General features: G+C 46.8%; 1 protein-coding gene across 1 annotated transcript in view; it reads right to left on the bottom strand.

The window, feature by feature from the left end:
- Positions 1–13,914: 13,914 nt before the first annotated feature.
- Positions 13,915–22,732, bottom strand: part of LOC144142251 (multidrug resistance-associated protein 1-like) — a 46,600-nt gene continuing 37,782 nt past the window's right edge. The window contains exons 24-29 of the mRNA XM_077673613.1: positions 22,514–22,615; positions 19,854–20,000; positions 19,414–19,572; positions 17,128–17,294; positions 16,165–16,359; positions 13,915–14,258 (exon numbers count right to left, since the gene is read on the bottom strand). Coding sequence (XP_077529739.1) covers positions 14,147–14,258; positions 16,165–16,359; positions 17,128–17,294; positions 19,414–19,572; positions 19,854–20,000; positions 22,514–22,615 — 882 coding nt within the window. The 3' untranslated portion in view covers positions 13,915–14,146. The remainder of the gene's footprint in view (positions 14,259–16,164; positions 16,360–17,127; positions 17,295–19,413; positions 19,573–19,853; positions 20,001–22,513; positions 22,616–22,732) is intronic.

Here is a 22,732-nt window from a genome sequence, read left to right on the forward strand (position 1 = left end):
ACGTCCGTCAGATTCACGGCGACCCTTTGCGTTCTGCGCATGCGCTCTCGTCCTCCGTGACAACTCTACGCTCGTAAACCTTCTACGTACGTGAAACTAAAATTGTGTAGTGTGGAAGGGGTGGCGGAAAACCACTGCAAGGCAACAGATAAGCCTCGAGTTCTTTTTTTTTTTTACTTTCGCTAAATTTGTTCTAAAATCTTCTCACTGAATGCCACATCCCAATGCAGTAGACCCCAATTACACGACTTTCTCGGGATCGTGAAAAAGCCCCTAAAGGTGCTGGCGTTGTAAAATCCGAGCGTCAAGAATTACGCCATTAAACCAGCTTCGCGTGACGGATTTGCAAAAAAAACTTTAATGCAAACTTCAAACCAGCGCTTTGCAGGGCTCGGAAACCCAAATCACTAAAACGTAAATGCGGAGAGAACAATGTAGTGCAGGGGCTAATCACGCTGTATTTAAACAAACCTTGCGCGGCAGTCGACTGCCGGAATTTCCGCGTGCCAGTGCGAATCATGACGCACACGATCACGACAAACACATGTGGAAACCTAAGCCTTTCAGCGTGACCTCGTTGGGGATTCCCTCCACTGTGGGAGAAATGAATGCCTGCACACTGTGACCGAAGCGTAAGAAAAAAATGAGCAGTGGCTTAGCTCGGCTATGCCAGGATACACGTAGCGTGGGCTAAGGTTCAGCTGGTTATTCTTAGGTTTCTTGGTTGTCTAGGATTAGCTGATTATCATGCTTAATGCTGCTAAAACGATTTCCAGTCCAATCCAGTCCAGTCCAGTCAGTGCTCCTCGCGCATGCGCAGCACGGGAGGAGCCACGCAGCTTCGGCGCAGCGTCAGACTTGGCTACAGCGCAACGGAGGCGCACAGCTGGGCACGCGCCGGCGCCCGTGCGTATGCCGCGGCTATGGCGTCGCTCCTCTGGAATGCGGAGAGCGGCGAATGTGCAGACCCAATTCTCTACACACCCGTACTCCAGTTGTATTGGATTGACAATCCGATACTATCCAATTTAATCCAATCCAGTCCAAATCCAATCAAATTCCATTCAATTCTATCCAATTCAATCCAAATTTAAATCCAACCCAATGTGATCAATTCAATTCATTCCAAATTCAATCCAATCCAATGCTCCTCGCGCTTGCGCAGCACGGCCCTTCAAGGTCCACGCGAAACTGCTCAACCTCGGCCAGTGTAGCTTACCCTACAAAATAAATGCTACAGAGGAGATGGGGAAAGAGATCGTGCAGCGGAACGGGCTGCTGCTGGAGGAGAGAAACAAAAGATGAGACGGAGAAGAAAGCTATGCCGGAAAGAACCGATTGAGCGGCTCCAGGTCCACGTGACAGATCCGCGGCACTTTCATTTTGGCCGCCCGTCGGTGGCGCGCTTCGCGTGGGTCATCGGATAACCCGGGTCGCGCATGAAATCGATTCGGATAACGGAGGTATATAATCCATTGTTTCTACGGGGAGTTCGCCGTGACAGAACTAGTCCGTCGTAAAATCCGAGTTTTGTCGTAAAACCCGGGGACATGTAACCGGGGTTCCACTGATATTCATCTGGCTGTGATCAACATTGTGTGGCCTCTAGAACGTAGACAACTACCCATTAAGGTGGAGGAGGAATAAGTCGTCAGGGTCGGAGCTGGACAGGGCTCTCTCCCAGTGCTCAGGGGAAGGGAAAGGCAGGGGGGTAGGTAGTGGTTCTTATCACCGCCCCACGTGATATGGTAGAGGGTGAGCCTCGCAGAAGCGGCATTGCGAGGAGTACAGGGTGGGGGCCAGAATGTGGGCTCTAATGGGGTGGGAAAATGTGTTTGTTTGTATGCCCTTGGTTTTTGGGGAGGGTTTTGTGCGCAGGAGGATATAGCATTCATTCCAGACAGTAATTCTGAGTGATTTCGTGGAATGACAAGAGGGGGCAGACCTGCCACTGCTCGCCGAACTCCTGGCTTGCCCAGTGGGTCAACTCTCGGGCACGCTGGTGGGCAGCTTCGTTGCCAGACACGGCGGTGTTGGCTCGAGTCCAAACAATCCTTAGGGGATGTCGAGGAGAATGCTGGAGAAGAATTGTTCTGGCAGGTCGTGATATGCAACCGCTGGAGAAGGTTCTGCCTGCTTGTTGGCTCTCTGTGATTATCATTTCTGCAGAAGTTTGTGCAATCGCTAGGCAGATGGCCACTTCCTTCGACTGCAGAGAGTGGTTGATGGGAATTGATGCGCGAGGTCTTCCGTAGTAGAAACCATAGCGGTCATAGCTCTTCGCCCGGGGTATGAAGTGGCGTCTGTATAGACAGTGGCAGAGTTTCGGCCGTATTGATTAAGAATAGCTTTCACTCTGGCTTCCCTACGATCCTCGTGATGTGTCGGATGCATGTTGCGTGGTAGTGGGGCCACATCAACGAACTTGCGAACCTCATCGGGAAGCTGAGTCGCATCCGCCTGCGGGTGTTGCAGAGGAGAGCGCAGGTGCAGTTGAGACAGAATGGCTCTACCGGTAGGGGTAGAGCTGATGCGTAAGGGTTGGCTCAAATGCTGGGCTTCCAATAGTTCAGCTAAGGTATTGTGGACTCCCAACCGCAAGAGTTTCTGCGTTGAGGTGGTAACCGGTAGTCCTAATGCTAGTTAGTACGTTTTGCGTATCAGTTTCCACCATGTCCTTTTCAGTCTTGGAGAGTTTGGTCCAGCTTATTTTTTTTTCAACCTTGCTACTACAGCTTTCTGTTGAAAAAGTAGATTTTTGAAGGCTTGGGATTGCGAAGTCTGATGTTGGCGGTGGTGGTGCATAGGTCTTCAGAGGGAAACCACAATAATGACGATGATTAATAACTCAACGAATGTGGATGTGAAGTGCACACGTGTGGCACCTTTTTATTTTACAGTTTCTTTTTTTATTTTTGCCATTGCTGCTGTTCATTTATCAATGCTGCTGTTCCTGCTGAAATAGTATGAATGCCCACCTGTTTCGCGCGAGACTGCCAGCATTGAAAATAAATAAATAAAATAAACTAAAACAATAAGGACGAATGCGAGGTTCGTCATTATTTTTTTATTTTATTTATTTGCCCGGTGGGCTGACAAATGCTTTGACCTAAATGCATGTTTTTTACCGCTATGCACGGGAAGTTCACAAAAGTCATTTGTACTTGCATCTTTCAAAACTGGAGGACCAGGCGCAAAGTATCTCACGTTGTAATCGAACGTCCATTATAGAATATGACGTCGCCCAAAGAAGATTGCGGAGCGGCTCTCCTTCGTTGCTCCTTAAACAAAGTTGACTGCTCCGTCTCATACTCTCGGCAGTCCATGAAAAATGTCCGACGTCACCTGTTAAACTAAACGCTAAGCGCAGAGGTGAGGAGATCAGGTTCAGTTTCTACTTCACGACACGTAGCATACTATGAAAACCACGAGACGTCAACGCGTGGGCGTGTATAGATTTTATTGCGACCAGGAGAAAATGGGAAGACAACGTTTAATACGGCGCCATTGCTGCGTCTTAACCTGACATAGGAACGAAAATATTACCTAAAAATTGGGGGTCCTATTCACTGAAGGATTCATGCAAGCAGGCTTCGGGTCCTCATTGATGACATGCCCGGTGTTTTGGCGGGAAATACAAACGTGGGCGCCGCACGGTACGATGCTACCAAATTACTGTCCTCCGAGGTACAACGGTTTGAGTTGGCGTGTTGCCCGAACATCAACATGTCCACGACGCAATTGGGGAATGGACAGCCCCCATGGTTGCCCGCTAGAATAATCCTCTAGTCCTTCCAAGTTTCATTCAAGTAATCAGCCAGGAAGTATGCTCAATTCTTGTCTTTTGTCTCCTACTCTTCTTCCATCTACTTCCTTTGCTTCCTTCTCCCCCCTTCCCCGCAGAACAGCATGTCAGCGAATTCATGCTGGCAAACCTCTCTGCTTTCTCTATAATAGTCTCTCTCTCTCACTCTCTCTCTCTCTCAATCGCGAATTACAAAGAGACGTGTTTTGTTTCACGCACTCCTTGGACTCCTTCTCAGAATGAAATGGCACTGAATTTATCTTGTGGTAGATAGGTAGGTAGGTAGGTAGGAATAACTTTATTGATGCCGGCAACCGACGGTTTAACTCGTCGTGACGTTGGCCAAGCGTCGACCCGGGGTTATTCCCTACTCTGCAATACCCCAGTTCGGCCCGTTTGTGGCGGGTCGTGAGGCTTGTGCTTTTCGAGCGCACCCCGGGCCTGCTGGACGGCCCATAGTTGAGTGTCCTTGTCTTTAGACTCCACTGCACTTTGAAGTTCGGGCGGCTATGTCCTGGAGGTAGCTTCAGTCGGGAACCTGGCGCAGTCCCACATGATGTGCCATTGATCCGCCAAACCCACTGCACAAACACTGCACATACCACTCGGATAGAGTTCTGGGTGAAGCACGTGTAGCACTGCCGGGGCGGGGAGTGACCTGGTCTGTATCTGCCTTAAGATGACGGCCTCCTCCCGACAGAGTGCCGGGTGGGGTGGCGGCATTGTCCGTCGAGCTAGGCGATAACACTAGGTAACTTCGCTATAACTGGTCATTCGGTCCTTGGTTTCGAACCACCACACGCAACGGTCACTCTCGGGGGAGCGGAGGGTAAGCGCTCGCGCCTCCGAATTGGCTGTCTCGTTGTGGTTCGGTGAGGGTGTACACTCGCCCGCGTGAGCGGGGAACCACTTGATACGGATGGTGCTGCCGCGGTCTTGGAGCTTGAGCTTGCCGATGATGCCGCCGCCGGCGCGCACACTCGCCCCTTGGCAAAGTTGCGCAGTGTGAAAGCTTTCTCGGTGGGACCGATGGCGTTCTGTCAAAAAAACTAATGCATTGCCCCGTAGACCGGTTGGTCGACCGAAAGGCTCTGGTAGGATATCTGGACACATTGCACGTGCGTGAAACCGAGCTTCCACTGGGCCCAAACGGCTACTGGAACCTCGCGAAAAGGGGACGGTTCTAAATAACACAATACACGCGTCGATTATCAACTAATACAATAGTATACCTTTATCTCATAAACCATGTGTCCGTATACATTTAGATCGTTCGTAGATGCGTTTACTACTTCGTTCTTCGTTCGCTCTTTTGGGTCTTTAGATGTCTGAAGATCGAGTGGGCGCACTTTTACATTTCACGCTTCTCCAAGCTTTCTACAGGAAGGAAGGGTAATTGTTTCTCAGTTTTAGTCTGAAGACATTGTTGGCCGAGTGCCGAACACGACAGCGTGATGCCTTGTATCCGCGCAACGATGTGCAGTCGGCGCCCTCGAGGCCTTTCATCATTACAATAGTGCAAATGTATATCATTGTGAGCAAAACGACCGCAAAAATATATGCAACAAACTAAAATTCGCCCATTTTGTCCATTGATAGCCCTATCTAGGTAACCATGATAGTATGTGGCAAGGTTTAAACAACAAAAAATGTAAAACATAGAAAACTAGAAACGAAGTAACAAAATCGTGAAGGCCTATGAATATAGCACCCTTAAGTGACTAGATTAAAGTAATGATAATATCGCAAACAAAAAGACTAAACACAGAGTAATGAAATCACAAAAAGTGCACCAAATTCTGTGCCAATGGGAGATTAGCTAAAACCAGAATACAAAATAAAAAGGTGACATTAAATAACGATATGAGAAAAACATTGCTCGCCATACCACCCTGCAAAAGTGGATGTCCTGTAAAGCTGTGGCAAACCACTGCAAATGGTTATGGATAAGGGTATGAAATGTTTCTCGTCGTTTCGATCGGCGGGCTAGTGTCACTAGACAAGTGTACAGAGTATCGGCACACTTTTCTCCTATTGTTCTGTGCCGCCGCCGCCATGATCATTGGTTAGTTCGCAGTACATGACATTTGATTACACCGTGATTATTCATGGGCGCCGCCATTTCGTTCGTTATGCGCTTTAGTCGGTTAACTCTGGTAGGCTAAGCTTGTTCTCCCTGCTCTGCGACTGCGTGCTAACTGTCGTCGTTCAGAATTCGAATCAATGATAACGCGTGTTTCTGGCGGTAAATGCTGGGTCCTGCCTAGCCTATACTCGGTTACAACTCAAGAACGGCACCACCTCATGTAGTGTATCACTCCGCCAAAGCGCCGGACCCGTGACGTCAGTGCGCGCGCGTTTTGAAAGGGGTTTGCTATGAATGCGTGATAACGTCTGCCTTGTCTCACGCAGTTTGTTTGTCGTCACTGGAGTCGTTTATAAGCATATTAGGACCAAAAAATCACGGGAACGGCTCACGCCATGTTCAAAATATTCCCAGTAACGCCCTACTTGCGCCGCGCGGAGAAACATCCGGCTACGGTGATAAGGCACAGCGGGAACTTCCGGTGCCGTTCTTAAGTTGTCACCGAGTATAGCACATGCACTCTGAGTCTTTGACAAGAACTGCTCTACTTAGTGACACTGGCCCCGCCTAGCCTTCTAAGATTATCTGCCAACACAATCTTTACCAGGAAAACATAAAGGGGGGGGGGGTCACATTGTTCACAGACGCCTTATCATACATAATGCGGTTTCGATGCTTGTTTTGTGGTTTCCTTAAACGTATTCTGAGCTCTATGTTGTATGCCTGATTGGCTGACGCATACGCTCGGCGTCTTAGGCTTTGGTGCCTTGGCGTTTTTGCCCACGGAGATGGTTTTCGCACACGGCGATGAAAGTGCTGGCAGGTAGAGAGGCATACAGCTTTGCTGTTAAATGTATATAATCCTTGATCCTCACGTAATTAACTCGGTAACAAATCAACAAAAGTACAAAACATTCTACTGACAATTACGATATTCCCGTATGCGAAATTTGAGAGCAGCGCGAACCGCAGAGTATTCTCGACGACGGCGCATAGCTGCTGCTGTGGTGGCTAGCACCTCTGAATTCTGGCGTTGGCGATGCTAAGTTTATGCTCCGGCCGCACTTCTCTCATGTCAGTATAGTGAACTAGAATACTTGGGTAGTGGAAAAAGCGGCGCCTTCGCCACACAGCGCCCTTGAAGCCGAACTTGTTAACCGCCGCGGCGCGCGGCGCTGGTGTGCCCCGCCCGGCGAGATCCCGAGGCGGCGCGCGTTGCGCTGTGCTGCTGTTGAGTGATTCACGCTCCGTTTTGATGTCTCTTAAGCCACTTCAAATGACAGTTTTGTGTGTGCAATTGCAAGAGCAGCCTAGACGGCACTACGGTGGTCTTTAAATGTTATTGGTTCTTTTTTTTTTTTTGTAATCTGGAGAGGGCATATGCTTGCGGTGGTCTCTTATTTCCGAAGGGCCATGGCCCGTGCAGTTTGAAATGATAGTGCAATAGCGTGTTGTGGGACTTTGCCCATAATAAATTTATGTGATTGCTATAAATATTTATATTTGCGATTTGTTTTAGCCTGCTTTGTTTGTTGAATTCCTAACTGTTTCATAATATCTGACGTCCGCAAGACGAAGGCAGCACTTTTTATGAACTTGTGGATTTGTAATATGGTAATTGTGTAATGTTAATGAATAGCCAGCGCACCAATGAACTTTTTAAAGTGATCGGGCTATAAAGTGTGCCGTATGGGGCTTTTCCGAGAACTACAGTTGCGAATGTTGATGCTTTTCGCTCGAGTGAAGTTATTAAAAGCATATTTTGTGTGTTGTGTGGATTAGTGCACTGCAAGTGCCCGGGCTAGGTGGCACGCATTTTCTCGGGCCCGGGCGGGGCTCGGCCTTCAACAAATTTTTTTCGGGCCGTGCTGGCCCGGGTGCATGCACGCAGTGTGTGAAGCCCGGAAGTCGTGCGCGCAAATTTGTGATTGTTTATGCCAACAAGTTTGCTCATTGATGAGGTTAAATGAAAAAAAGATCGAAGTGCGAAGTCACTGCAGCTTCGATGAAAATATATTTCGCCGATATTCCCGAAATTCCTTTTCTGTGTCCGGACATATATTCAGCTCGGTCCAAGTTTTTAAAATTGCAAGTCCAATATACTCGTGTATGTTACGTTTTCAGGTTGAAAACATCAATTTTTTTCGGACTCATGTTTATAGTCTGTCGGGCGCGGGCTAATATTTCAAAACAGTCCGATGGGCTTAGGTTTATTTTATTAAATTTTGTCGGGAAGGGGCGGGGCTAGGGCTTATATTTAAAAACTTTGTCAGCCTCGGTCCGGGCCTGGGAACTGCGGCCTGTGCAGTGCTCTAGCGTGCATCAAATTTGAAAAAAAAAATAGAGCGGAAAAGACACACCACGCTGTTTCCTTGGCTGACACAACACGACAGAAACGTTAGCAAACAAAGTAACCACACGCTAGCCTCCATCAATAAAGCACGACACACGCGGTCTGCTTGGTTGGCCAAATGGGTTGAAAAAAAGAACAGTCCATGCGCACGGCATAGCTGTACGTTTCCCGTAAGAGCCTTGCTATATTACTAATAGCATTCGCCAAGATATAGCAACACGCATTCGCCACACCAGCGACGAATTTACACTAAAATAGGACTGCTGCCCCTCGAATACAGTCCACAACGAACGCTGCGGGTTGCGTTATATTTTGTGTGTCTTGTGTGTTTTCTCCCACGCGCGACGTTTGCGCGCATTACCGGGACCCGTTCGGCGTTGCTCGCGCGCTCCGGCGAGTTGACGCTTTCTTGTGGTTTTGATTATTCTTCTCCGTACCGGTTCTTGCTTCAAGCGCACTGAGTTTTTCTTTCACACTTGCATCTCGACTCTCACGTGTGCCTTTGCTTCGGCTTCTCCCTTCGTGTTCCTATAGTCTACAGTTAAGTGCTCCGCACGTTTGGTTACATGCGGCGGCCGTGGCGGCCGCTTTTCTGATTGAGGCTAAAAGCAAAAACACCCGTGTAAACGAGATTTCGGTGCACGCTAAAGATCCCCAGGTGGCCAAAATAAATCCGGAGCCCTCCACTACGGCGTGCCTCATCTCTTGCGTTGCGTCAGCGCGTTAAACCCTACAATGAGTCAGTCAGTCAGTCAGTCAGTCAGTCAGTCAGTCAGTCAGTCAGTCAGATTGCTAATTATTTACAGTTAGGAAAGTGAACACCTACAATAAACAGATGACACAATGACATTGTCTGCCCGCTGTTGAGTCGCTGCACATGATCCTTCTAGGAAATCGAAACCAGCTAGCCACCGCACATGATCTTGGTTTGTGAAATTGTAAGAGGAGCCTAGCAGGAACTACACTTGTTTAAATGTTCTTGGTTCTTTGTTTTAATTGTTTGTTAATGTGCAAATTGTGTAATGTGTAAATTAAATGTAAATAATGTGTAATTATTTTATGTTTATTTGTGTTCAGTGTGCAAAAAAGTGTGAGGTTTTAAAATGGTCACGCAGTAAAATGGTGCCGTGTGGCTTGGTGCTTTTCTGAGAATTGTGGTCACGAATCCTGTATTTGCACGCTTTTCGTTGACTTGACTGAAGTTTTAAGACATCTGTTATGTGTTCTGCATGGGTAAAATTTGGAAAAAGACAACGTAAACGTTTGCGTACGCCCGACGCTGCTTGCTCGTACGCAAAACTTGATAGAAAAATCAAGACAATCAAGACAAAGCAGAAACATTGACGTACGCTGGCCAGCCCAAAAGCACGCCGTTGATCCCTCAGTTGACACAACACGATAGCAAATCATGAAACGACGACGAAAACAGTACCCGCACGTTAGCCTCGATGGCTAAAGCACGGCACGCGCGGTCTGCTCGGTTGGCCAAATGTGATGAAAAAATTAGTAAACAGTAAATACACGACGTAGGTACCTTTTCCATAAAAACCTTGGTACATTTATAGCATTCTCTACTATTTTTACACGAAAAAAGAGCTATCACTCCTCGGAGACTGACCCGACGCACGCCTGCCCGCCGCTTCCCGGGGCGAAAAAGCGCTCGGGCTGGGCTCGCGAGCGCCATCGCGTAGGGTTGGCACTAAGTGCCTCACTCGGAGGCGGCCGCTTTTTCTCCTACCCAAGTATTCTAGTTCACTGTAATGTCTGTAAGTTATCGCGTCATCAACGAACGCATGCCGGCGTGCGCTACCTGGCGTTACCTCACAGCGCGTCTCGCAAGTGAGTGAGTGAGTGAGTGAGTGAGTGAGTGAGTGAGTGAGTGAGTGAGTGAGTGAGTGAGTGAGTGGAGACTTTATTAAAATCGCCTGCTGGCGGCCTCCGTTACCGAAGCGCCGTGACGCGGCCCCACGTCTTCCCGGCTGGACTCTTTACAAGGCCCATGTTGAGGGACGACGCTAAACCACAGGAGCGGGCGCTTAAGGGCTGCGCTCTAAAATGAGAAGATCTAACAATTAACCGGCAACATCACAACTATTCATCTAATCTCGCAGCCCAACGCGATTATCTGCCCAATCACCGCCACTCCACCCCATCAACGCGGACGACTAGCGGAGCTGTTTAACACAATTGTGGTAACGTACCTAAGGCAATGCGTGAGGTCACGAGCCAAAGAGACACACTTCGGCTATTTCTAGTTATATATGTACGTTATTATTTCTTTTGTGCGTAGACTCGGCTGGGAACCCTCTACGGACGACACACCAGTCTCCAGAGAAGAAAGTACGCCGCAACTGTGATGCGCGCTCGACGACGCACACGTGGTGGGTCTTGGAGAGAGTACATCGTTGGTACTTGTAGCTGTATCAAAGCTACGAGCTGTTTTGGTCTACACGTTTGATCTACGCACGTATAGATCCTTTGGAAACTACCGTATAACACCTCCGCCGTAAAAGGCCAAACAACGAAAATACGTCCGGGGGTGTGAAGGTTTCTTTAATGCCGCCAGGAAAACGTGAGGTTGGCAACACAGAGGAGTGTCGTGAAAATACTTAAGCATTTGTGGACAATTTTCAGAATTTGTGCAGCCCTAGAGCGCAGCTCTTAAGCGGCTGCGCCTGCGATTTCGCGGGATCCCTCGCCATCGTCCCTCGATGTAACAGTGAGAACGAGGAGGAAATCGAAGAGGGGGCGATGGGGAAAGCAAAGTGCCGCAATTGCCGTGCGAGACCTGTTCTGCGGCGGCGGCCCGCTGCGAGATGGCGCTAGAGTAGCGCACGCCGTCGTGCGTTCGCCGATGACGCGATCACTTCCTCAGACAAAAGAAGTGCTTTGTCTGCCGCTGCAGCTAAACGAGCTGCCCGAACAGATTGCTCAGCGCTGTCGACCTCATAATTCAGAGGTGCATTGCCAAAGCAGCAGCTACGCGCCGTCGCCGAAACTACTCTACAGTTTGAGTCGCCGACGCAGAGGCTTACCGTCGTCGCCCGTACGTATATGTCTGCCTGTAATGTTTTGCCTCAACATATTTTGCAGTCAGAACAACTGAATAGCTGCGGTCAAATTTGGCATTAGGAAGCCAATGTTTTTTTTTTTTCTGGGGGCGTATCGAATATACAAAAACACCTTGAATGATCACTTGAAGCGCAAGTGACCCAGTGGCACTAGTGTTGACGCTATGAATGTTCCTTTCATTCCACCGTCCTTTGTATTGATATCCGCAGTGTTGTTATTTTGTTCTTTTGGCGTATTTTTTTGTGCGCGTCTGGGACAGTTTTTACCGAAAAATCAGGTTGGTGTTGTTACGATGTAAATCTAAATAAAAGTTTGGCTTCATTCACAGCATTGGTTTTTTCAGAAGCACTACCGAACCATCATTTTATCCGGCCGACACATTGCTTATAGGCAAGATTTCCAAAGGGCGCTGATTGAGCTTACATTTGTGCTACCGCCTTTCAAGATGAGCTTAAGGGAATTCGATTTTGAAATTGACCGAAAAACTTTTCATCTATACTTACAGTAAACTGTCCTGCCTGGCCACTTGATACCATCAGAGCGGAAAAAACAGCTGAAGTATCCAGGATCACGTAAGAATTTTCAAAACTATTTGAATGCAGTACGTCACCGAGTGCTTTATAAATAGTGCAAAGCACCTAGCTGTGTCGACTTGGCATTCAGCTTTGGCGATTCTCCACTGACCTGACGCACTGTCTGATGTAAAGCAACTTCAAGTTCTGTACGACCACCTATCCCTCTACAGACGCCTAATTTAAATGAACTGGCTGAATGAGGCATTGTAGAACTTTCGGACAGCTCTTTTGAAGCGGCTACATGTCAAGTCAAAGTGTTGCATTTTCATATAAAGCTATACAGTTTGAATTGATACCCTGCCAAAAATGACTTTGTACGCCTTCCGAAGAAGAGCGAAGTAATGGGTCGTAATAAAGGTACATCATTTTGTTTTGTTTTTTTCATTGAGCGGCCATGCTCCTTTCATGCACTGCTGTGGGAGCAAAGCGGGAAGCCGCCGCGTGACGGCGCACTTCCGGTGAACTCTTTGCGGATCAGTAACAACCTGTTAGCCTGCGTGGGTAAAAAACCCCAAGAAGAGACCGCGTTATATCAGAGGCCGCGAATTTCAAGATAGATATAACTTTTCTTATGGGCTGCTTAGCGCTCTAAAACAAACAGTTCGCCCCTCTCACAAAGCTCAGGCCAAACTTACAAGCCTTCCCCGCTATCTAGTTGGCACGGCTGACATACAGAGCGCCACGTTTGAGAAATTCTATATGTATCTCAAACTTATTCCCCTGAAACTCTTGCCCAGTCCCCAAAATCAGGGCATCTTCGCACTAGTGGTGCGAAGGCTGGGCTAACGGCGAAGCTGGCAGCGCCACCTAGCTTATTCTTGGTTCAGCAAAGTTTATGCGTGGCTGTGTTGGAGACCCGGTGAAGTTTTTTGCGTGGTGTCGTCCTCAGCTCCCCAAACAGCAATGAACACTCGGTCATTAAAGTATGTGCAATGTACGCGAACTCGCAAATCCGGTTCTTCTGCAACTCGATGATGTTTCGCCGCCGCTTCACTGGAGCGATGTTCGGGATTGGACCAGACTCGTCGCATCCAGTCTTGAGTAGCGGCGCGGCGGTTTCCCTTCTCCAGGAGTGGCGCTCTTCTGCCGTCCCCTCTCTCCCGTCGTCGGAGACCCGGCTGTTGCACCTTACATGAATTTCCGAACTTGCCGCTGAAATTCTGCATGATTGGAAGGCCCGGATCACTTTTCCCGCAGGATATCACATCTCTCCCAACGTGAACCACGTTAGCTCGCGCTAAAACCGGCGGCACCCGGCTTCGCGAACTCGGCGTCTGTCTACATAGCGGGAGCCTTGCTTTGCTTCCCACTTGAGGCGCGAACACGCGTGAACTGGCAAGGAGAAGAGCAGGTGAGAGATCACGCCACAAACACTGTTCTCGAAGGTCGAGCGGTGCTGGCACCCGCGATGACGTCATCGCTCGGCAAGGTTTTTTATCGCACGTTGCATCGGCGCTGTGACGTCATACGTAGACGAGGCGTGCCTCCGTCTTCACAGCTGTGCAAGGTCATGCAATGGGCCTCACCCCACAGGAAATTTTTCTTGGTGTTTTTTGTTAGCGCCACGAAACCAAGCTGAAGCTTAAAGAGCTCCGCTGTTAAAACGTACCAAGGCCTCATACACGTTGCGAATGCAAAAGGAACACCATCAATTATAAACAGTAGCACCCCACCCCCTATACCTAAGAACGACGTCGACGGCACGCATAGCCCACAAAAGTAGTCTTCCAAAGTGCTTCTAGACTACACTAATAGTTTCTGAACCGGCAGAAGCCAAAGCAGAAAGTGTGTACGAGGTAATAGATGTTATCACAACAAAAATGAAAGCTTTCACCAGCTTTCTGGCATAAAACTTTGCCATCACAGTGGAGAATTATAGTTTTATCCTGGAATCTTTATGGCCGTTAAGCCCTAGAAGGGCCCGAAAACTTTTGAAAAAGAATGCACATCTGAGTATATGAAACTTGTGTAGTTAGCCTGATCTCTTTATTCAGGGAGAGCTGATCCACTGGAGTCGACAACATTTACCAGTTGCGAGCATTTTTATTGTTCAAAGCAAAAAGATGGATTGCTCCGTTGCTCAAAATAGAACCTTCCCTGCAATTAAAAATTAATTATATGTATAAAATAAAGCGTATTTTTTGATTCTGTAAAATGATGAAGAAGTAAAAAAGTGACTGAGGTCACATAATTGTAAAATTATTTCTGAAACCCCAGCCTTGGCCAACGCGAACTGAGCGGACACGACGTCGGGATCAGACAAGTTTGGCGTCCTTGGCCAGCTGATAGAAGACCGACGACTCTTGTTTAAGAAGTTCGCGTGGTGCGTCAAACTCCACGATGTCGCCACGGTCCAGAACCATGATCCTGAAGAGATAAATTTTCGTTACTTTGTGCACAACAAGGGAGAAATGGCATGCAGGCAAACTATGCATTATTCGTGGCTGCCTCCTCACCCTACTAAAGCAGTACTGTTATGCAGGCAATGGACGAGAGGGCACATCGGCAAAACAGCCCACTGGTTAGCAATCGGCTACAAATCAAATGATCCAATGAAAATCATATGGGCGCCTGGCCATGGAACCCTAGAGGGCAATCAACAGGCTCATGACTCCCTTCCCAGAGCTTACATCCCCAAGCAAATTTTTGTGTTCCCGTTATGACCATATATTTTAAAGTACCAAGGTACTACAAAGCAACCTGTAATAAAGGAGCCATGAAGACAAAATACAAGTTGGGTTTATTAGAAAGACTGCTTAGTCCCGATAACAATGATACCAATATCATCGCAATCTTCGAACAAATAACGGATATATTAAAGAAAACGTGTGAAGCAGTCGCGACCCCCTGGCCAATTTCCCGCAACTTTTCTATGACGTCACGGAAAACCTTGTTTGTGCGATTGGCGGCCACCTAACTCACCTGTCGCGACGACACATGACTGGACGTCTGTAATGGGGCCTCTAGTTCCATTTGGCCACATCACTTGAATGCTAACGTGCAGTTAACGCACTCAAAATGATGCTTTATTGTTGGCCCATATGACGTCACTCTTGCTCACAACACGTCACTGTGGCGCAAAATTTGAGTTTTTAAATTCTTACTTTTTTTTCGTTAAAAAACATCTTTTGTGGCTGTAATGGAGCTGAGTGAGGTACTGAATCCTAGTCCTTTCAAATTACACGAAGTTGTATTTCCTCTTCATGGCTCCTTTAAAATCCCATCTCCCCGTCCCAAGTTGAAAAGACGGGATCAAACAGCACTCCGCTCAATGCAAACGAACGCTTCCCCTCACCTCTCCCGTCTACACAAATTTTATCCATCCTGATACCCGAAGCTGTGCCCCAAGTGCAGCCAACTAGCCGCCCTCTACCATACGGCAGCAAGGTGCCACAAAATTCACAAACACCCTCTAACAGGGTAGCAGTGTAGTGAGGAACTGTTTAGCGCCCACTACGACGAGCCGTGCTGAACAATCGCCAGATCAGCCACCGGCGCTTTGTAGACTGTAGCCCTGGACTAGGGGCATTCACCACGTCGCAATACTCAATGAACAGAATAAAGTTATTTCTCTCTTTCTCTCTCGCTCTCTCCTTGAAGAAAAGCATCCAGCGTAGTGCTTCAACTATTCAGGTGCTTTAAACCATGAAAACAAAACAACCAAAAACTTATCTCTCCACCAAGATGCCAGTTATGGGCCGCATGGTACACGACCATACTATATAGGTTCTTATTTTCCCTTATTCTTATATAGGTTTTTCTTTTCCGTGAGTTAATTAACGCACCCATATGTCAAGCTCAAGCACCTTACCACATACTAGAAGCATTCACTGGAGAAAAACATCGAAAGCTTCGATGGCTTCGGGAATCGTACCTTGCACTCAACGCAGAAAAGTCAGTTATGTAATACCCTATGTAATACCCTCTCAGTGAGGGCCTTAAGGGGTATATAAATAAATGAACAAGTTCTTGAAACTCAAACAGTGCTATGCTCCAGCGTGAAGTAGAATGACTGGTCCAGAAACGTATTTATGCCTTGCTGTGGCGAAAAGCTCCTTCTGGACGTCCTCGTTTCGTATTCTAAGACCTTCGCACTTTTTCATTTCTCAACTTAAATACAAAAACGCCGCCGCGTCACTATTATCTATGTTGGAAGTTCTTTCCTGTCAACATACTACGTGAAAAGGAGTGCTTTCAGCTGTGACTGTCAAAATGTTTAAGTCACCATAGACAGACGTAAGCAGCGCATCTTTTTCCCAGCACATCCACTCACCTGTCGTAGTCGAGGACGGTGTTGAGCCTGTGCGCGATGGTGATGATGGTGCAGTCGGAGAACTCCCGGCGGATTGTGGCCTGGATGAGGTCGTCCGTCTCCATGTCGACGGCGGCAGTGGCCTCGTCCAGGATCAGGATGCGGGACTTGCGCAGCAGGGCTCGCGCCAGGCACACCAACTGACGTTGGCCGACGCTGTTGGGTTACGTAGAAAGGCTTTAGGTATTCAATCAGGCTGAACAGTGCCTAGAGCTCTCCCGTAAATATAAAAGCTGAAAGGCAATTTGTTTGAAATAGGGTTTTTCCGTTGCCCCTTGTTTCACGCTCCCTTGGAGCTGGCGTTGCACATTGCAACTTGATACTTTCAGTGTGAAAATACGAACGCAGGAGATAATTTCCTCTATGGTCAAACTCCATGTGAAGCAGATTTTCTGCATGACACTACTTTGGTCACCAATTGCTTAATGCAAAACAGAAAGGAAGCCTTAACCTCAACCACATGTAATACGTAGGTAAATGTGGGCTACACGCTGACCCAGAAAACTGAACATTCTTGATTTAAATAAAGTGGGTTCACTCGAACTCTGGGTAACAAAGGCTGTTCAAACAACTCCATCCGTGCAATGGCTAGGGCGTTCACCTTTGTGTCACCAGAATTTCTTCACACACTCGGTAGCCCCTTGCCGACCCTACTTTTGTGATTTTTGTTTTTAGTTTGTCAGAAATTCTAACCATGTTGTTAGACCGAAAAACCTATAATTGCGTTTGTAATAAGGCTTATGGACGCAGCTACAGATGTATGGCTGCAACTTTAAGATATGTTGGGAGTACGAAGAAATAAGCGCACTTTCCGTTGTAAATTTTCCTCATGCGCCTACTTTTAAAAAGGTACAAGTACTTCATTTTACTTACACCCTCTCGCGGCACTGACTCATTTCTCCTACGTCAAACTAATCGGCGCACCTGATGTTATCTCCTCCCTCGGTGATGTTGTGCTGGAGACCCATCTCCAGGCCTGTCACGAACTCCTTGAGGTGGGAGTGCTCCAGGGCACGCCACAGCTCCTCATCACTCAGCTTGTCGAAAGGATCCAGGTTGGAACGAAGGGTGCCACTGAACAGCACAGGGTCCTGCGAGCATCCTTGCATTGAGGCTTAGATTTCGGGATTCACTTAATGATTTGAATGCGTAAACATCGCTAGTATTCCCTGCCCAGAAATCTGTCCATCTCTCCGTTACTTGATGCGCTCCATAACCATTAGACCCATGGTAAAGGCATTAAAAAGTCTGTTTAAAGGAGCCATGAAGACAAAATACAAGTTGGGTTTATTAGAAAGACTGCATAGTCGCGATAACAATGATACCAATATCATCGCAATCTTCGAAAAAATAACGGAAATATTAAAGAAAACGTGTGAAGCAGTCGCGACCCCCTCACCAATTTCCCGCAACTTTTCTATGACGTCATGGAACCTTGTTTGTGCGATTGGTGGCCGCCTAACTGAGCTGTAGCGACGACACATGACTGGACGTCTCTAATGGGGCCTCTAGTTGCATTTGACCGCATCACTTGAATGCTAACGTGCAGTTAACGCACAGAAAATTATGTTTTGTTGTTGGCCCGTATGACGTCATTGTTGCTCATAGCACGTCACTGTGGCACAAAATTTGAAAGTTTTTAAATACTTCTTGCTTTTTTTTGTTAAAAAACCTCCTTTGTGGCTGTAGGGAGCTGAGTGAGGTACTGAATCCTAGTTCTTTCAAATTAAATGAAGTTGTATTTTCTCTTCATGCCTCTTTTAAGGAAAGGCATTTTAATGAAAGGCCGTATGTCGCAAGCTCTAGGGCTTTCGCTACAAACATATGCAGAAGTTTATGTGCAGAGGCACGCTTCCGCAAAAAATGCTGGTGCACTAACGCACAATTTCCACTCGGAAGTGTTCGCTGTTTTTTTTTTTTCAAACCGAGGCGCACCACGCCTGTTATTTTGCAATCAATTAAAGGTCACGGAACCCACTGTTACTATAAAGGTGTATCAATATTAGAAAACTAATAATTTCGCGTCGCCTTTACACCGAATAGAAGACTTTCGGCAAGTTCGCCGCTTGGAAACTTCGCAATTTCAGGCTTGGGCAAGAAGGTTCACCAAGGCCACGAAATTACGCAGCACCTTAAATTCATGATTCAGAATGTTAGATCAATTCAGGCATTTTTACAGTTACGCGTTTCAAGAAGATACGAAATTAAGGCAACATGCTCGCTGTAACTTACCGCATTTCAGAATCTACAAAGTACCATTATTAAAAAGCTATTGCATCATTGAAATTTTTCATGCAAAGTTCTACAAAAATTGCATCCTAGGTTCTTTTATTATACGGGAATGAACCTAATGATCTGAACACTTTTAACACTACAACAAACGCATTTACCATACTACCATACATCTTTTCCGAAGTTGTGACATTTTTCTCTTTCTGCCACACGCATACTGGAGCACACAAGAACAGCAGTTAGGTTACCAATGAAGTGAAGCAGACGGGCAATGATGCGAAGCAGACGGGCAATGACCTTCTGTAACTCCGTTTTGCCCGCCCACAAAACGGTCGCGACATGTGCCACTATGTCAAAATTAAATTTGGCGATTAGGGAGCGTCAAAGGGAAAAGAGACAAACGCCCTCAAAGTGCCGACGATACCCGAATGTATTTCAGCAGCCGTGTGCCGACAGCCCCAAGCCCACACGACGGAATTCAAAAAATTGCGAACGAACCTTAAACAGTTACACCATATGCCCAATGAAAAAAGAGTGAAATAAGTCGTGAAACAGCCACAAGTGACAATATAGCTCTCTGAGACACCTGACGCTAATCAGGTACGTTTTAAAGAGACCGTCAAGACCACGTGGTTTTTTCCCTTATGCACACTCCACCTAAAGTACGGCTATGCACTTTTGTAAATTAGTGTAATTTATAGCTTGGCTTGAACAAAATTTTATAATTGCATGTAATAACTTGGAGGATTGGGAAGTAAATTGGGAGTTCCTAAAATTAACTTTACTCTCTCTCTAAGTCTTGCGTTGAGATTTCTGTGAACATTTTATTTTATATGCAGCATTGTGTCTGCACGAAATGTTTAAATCTGCACTTATTGCGCAGCACGAAACACGAAGCCCTTACGCGGCACAGGGATGCACAGCTTTGTGCAAAAGACAGATCTTTCAGACGTTGTCATAGCCTGCGGCTCAACTTGCCTGCGGTATGATGGTGAGCTTGGAGCGCAGATCGTGCAGGCCCAGGTAGGAGATGTCGACGCCGTCAATACAGATAGCTCCGCCAGCTGCTTCGATGAGGCGGAACAGCGACAGAGTAAGCGACGACTTCCCAGCGCCTGTCCGGCCAACGATGCCAACCTAAGGCAGGACAGAAAGTGACGCTTTCAGACGTGCCTGTCAGATGTCTACGGGAATCATGTTTAGAAACACCATGCCTTGGAATGTGTGAAACAAACAACAACTATTACAACGTCTCATCAAGTACGTCTCCTATCCAACAACTGTTCAGCAAACACTCGGTGTTTCGTCGTGGCTTGAACCACAACGGATCTTTGCTTCATTAAAATTTTGCGATGAACATTAGCCTAGTGGGTGCACCTAAAAGGTGAAATACCCACAGGTGAAAGATTTCAGCGTACCTTTTCTCCAGGGCTGACGTCACAGCTGATACCCTTGAGGACGAGTTCAAGGTCATCGCGGTACCGGGTCGAGTAGTTGTCGAACACCACACGACCTGCTGTCGGCCACATATTGTCTGGTTTGAAGTCGGGACGCTCCCATGCTGCCTGTGAAACAAATAATATAGGAATATTTCTATTCACAGCACTCCAAGCATTACGAAGAATATCGAAGCGACATTAGCACGCCACATTAGAAAATGGGAGAGCTTAAGACCCCTGCAAGCTGAACTTGCTGAACAGCGATTTCCCAAGAACAAGATATAAAGCATGCACATCCAAAGATATTGTAAGAAATACGCCTAACGACGCAAAGTACTGCACTAAGTTGAGTTTAAACAGCGTACTTGGGCTTATAGACTTCGCTGTCAAAATAGTATACATTGAAGAAGCCGTCGTACAAACTTATTTAAAGGAGTCACGGTTGTACATAGCATAATAGCACCGCTACAGCGTGTATTACGGAATTGTTTAAATCAGTTGTTTCAGGTAGTTTCGACCTCGGTGATTGTTATATTTATATTCAACGTATTTACGAAACTACAACCCACAACATAGGCCACCGTCTGCGGCTTGTTCCTTGTCCAATTTCTCAATTACTGAAAAAAGTTTTGAAATAAATTCCTCCAAAATTGAGCTTTTGAGAAAGCCACAGTAAGCAGAAGCAACATACAGTCACAATGCTTTTCGGGTTGGTTGATTATAATTTCCTACAGCAGAGCATCTGACCACGCGTTGACTCCCCTAAACTAAACTTTTGTTGGTTGAATTGAGAACTTGGTGCGCTGAGGTTGAAATCCAACAGCACTTTCAGATCCCGGCTACCAAAACAGACAAAAGTTACAATCCTTGAATGATGAATTTGTTAAGTTTCGAATACTTAGACAACGCTGCCACCTCCTACTCCTAACGTACATTTACATGCAATATTTTCCAGAAGTGCGCTCAAAAGGCATTTCGTGTTCGACAACTCCCTTTGGTGATTTTGGTCATGTCAGCTGCAACCTTAAAAGTTCAGCGATGTGCAAGAATGTCATCGCAAGCATCCAAGCATTATGTGAACTGTTCGAGAAGCAAGGCTAGGAAATGGGCTAGTTGGTGGCGTTTCAACATCTTAAAACGCAGAGGTGTGCTGCCTGACACGAAAACGTGCAACGAACAGGGGGAAATTACACATGACAATTCACAGCAAAACACACAGAAAAATCACCTCTTCTATTCCCGTATATTTTCCCCGTGTTCGCCGCACATTTTCGTATCATACAGCGTACCTCTGTACGTTAAGATGTTTGTGAAGAAAAACATTTCATTGATTTATTATCAGGTTTAACGCGCTTACGCTACACAGGCGATGAGGGGCGCCGCAGAGGAGGGCTCTGGAATAATTTTTGACCACCTGTGGATCTAACGTGCGCCCAAATATCGAACACACGGGCTTTCTCGCTGTTCGCATCCATCACCAAAAAAAGTAGGAATAAAAATTTCATTTTTTACCTACAAAGTGTACTGGCCCAAAAAGCAAGAAAGAACACGTGTCGAGATTTTAGCGCACGCTGAAGACACCCAGGAGGTCGAAACTAATCCAGAGCCCTCCAAAACGGCACGGCTCCTAGCCCTGGTGTACTTTCTGTGTCTTAACGCCCAAAATTTGAATTTTTTTTGGATACCTATGCTGAGGAATGCAAAACATTGCAGTATTTAGTGAGATTTCATAACTTTCGACCGCTCTTTTATAGACATTAGGCTATGGTTCTAGACTGCGACTACACAATGAACTTAACAACCAATGGGTCCGACCTAGTTGGTATTTCATGATCCACCACAGCTATGCGTAAAAACTTCACACAATCGACGTGAGGGTCGAAAATAGGCGGTAACTTCCAAATGATTCATGAGCCAGACGACTCGTGGCCTTGACCACCGCCTGCGTAAACCTACGAATAGAAAAAAAGCCCTGGTTGCAACTTGGCTATTTATTGCCACGAGTGCGGGTGTACGTCACTGTTTCATGAGTGCACTGTTGTGTTTTGGGATGCCCATCACCGCATTCGGAAGATTGTTGAAGCAGCCAAAACGTAGCACCGGGCCAGTGATAACGTCAGCATGGCATCCCTATCCCTGACCATGAAGGAGCTCGCCTTCCTGGGCGGAGTACATGGCTTAAGTGGCTTAGGAAGAGCTGTGCTACGGCACCCTGCGCATTGCAGCTATATAATCTTCTTTTTTTCAGTCTTTTCGCTCCTGTATATAGGTCTCGTTAAAATAAATGAATATTAGTTGGAAGTTTGCGGCTGTTTTCGTCTGTCACGCCATTTGGGCGAAATTTTTGCGCTTAACTTGGGTGAATTACGCAATGAAGACAAGTACGCAAGTTCAATTACATAGTGCAACCCGAAACAAGAGTTCCATTACTTCATTTCCTCATCTCTTAACTGTCCCTTCAACTAAATAAATCTTCGCTATTCACAACAGTAATCTTACATGCCTCCCTAGAACACCACCTTTAGATCTTTCACATTTCAACTACTCGCCCTAAAGGAAAGGTTGAAATCTTTCACACGTCCTTCGTACGCTTGTTCTCCTATGCGTGGAATGCAGCTTTTCCGACTGCCCACACTCACCTCTTGCGGTGTCTGCATGTACTCGAAGCATCTCTCCACGGCGACGAGGTTGGTCTCTGTGTCTGTAGTAGCCCGAACGAGCATGTTCAAAGTGCCCGTCACCTGTATAATAACAAAGGTGCATATGTTACCCCCTAGAACGAAGCTAATGAGTTAAGGCTAGTTTCTCGGGTGCTACTGCTAAAACCCATTAGGTCACAAATTTTGCTGTGGAAAACC

The sequence above is a fragment of the Haemaphysalis longicornis genome, unplaced genomic scaffold (assembly GCF_048455015.1).
Source record: "Haemaphysalis longicornis isolate Haplotype H1 unplaced genomic scaffold, Haemaphysalis longicornis Haplotype H1 scaffold_6, whole genome shotgun sequence".
Lineage (NCBI taxonomy): Eukaryota > Metazoa > Arthropoda > Arachnida > Ixodida > Ixodidae > Haemaphysalis > Haemaphysalis longicornis.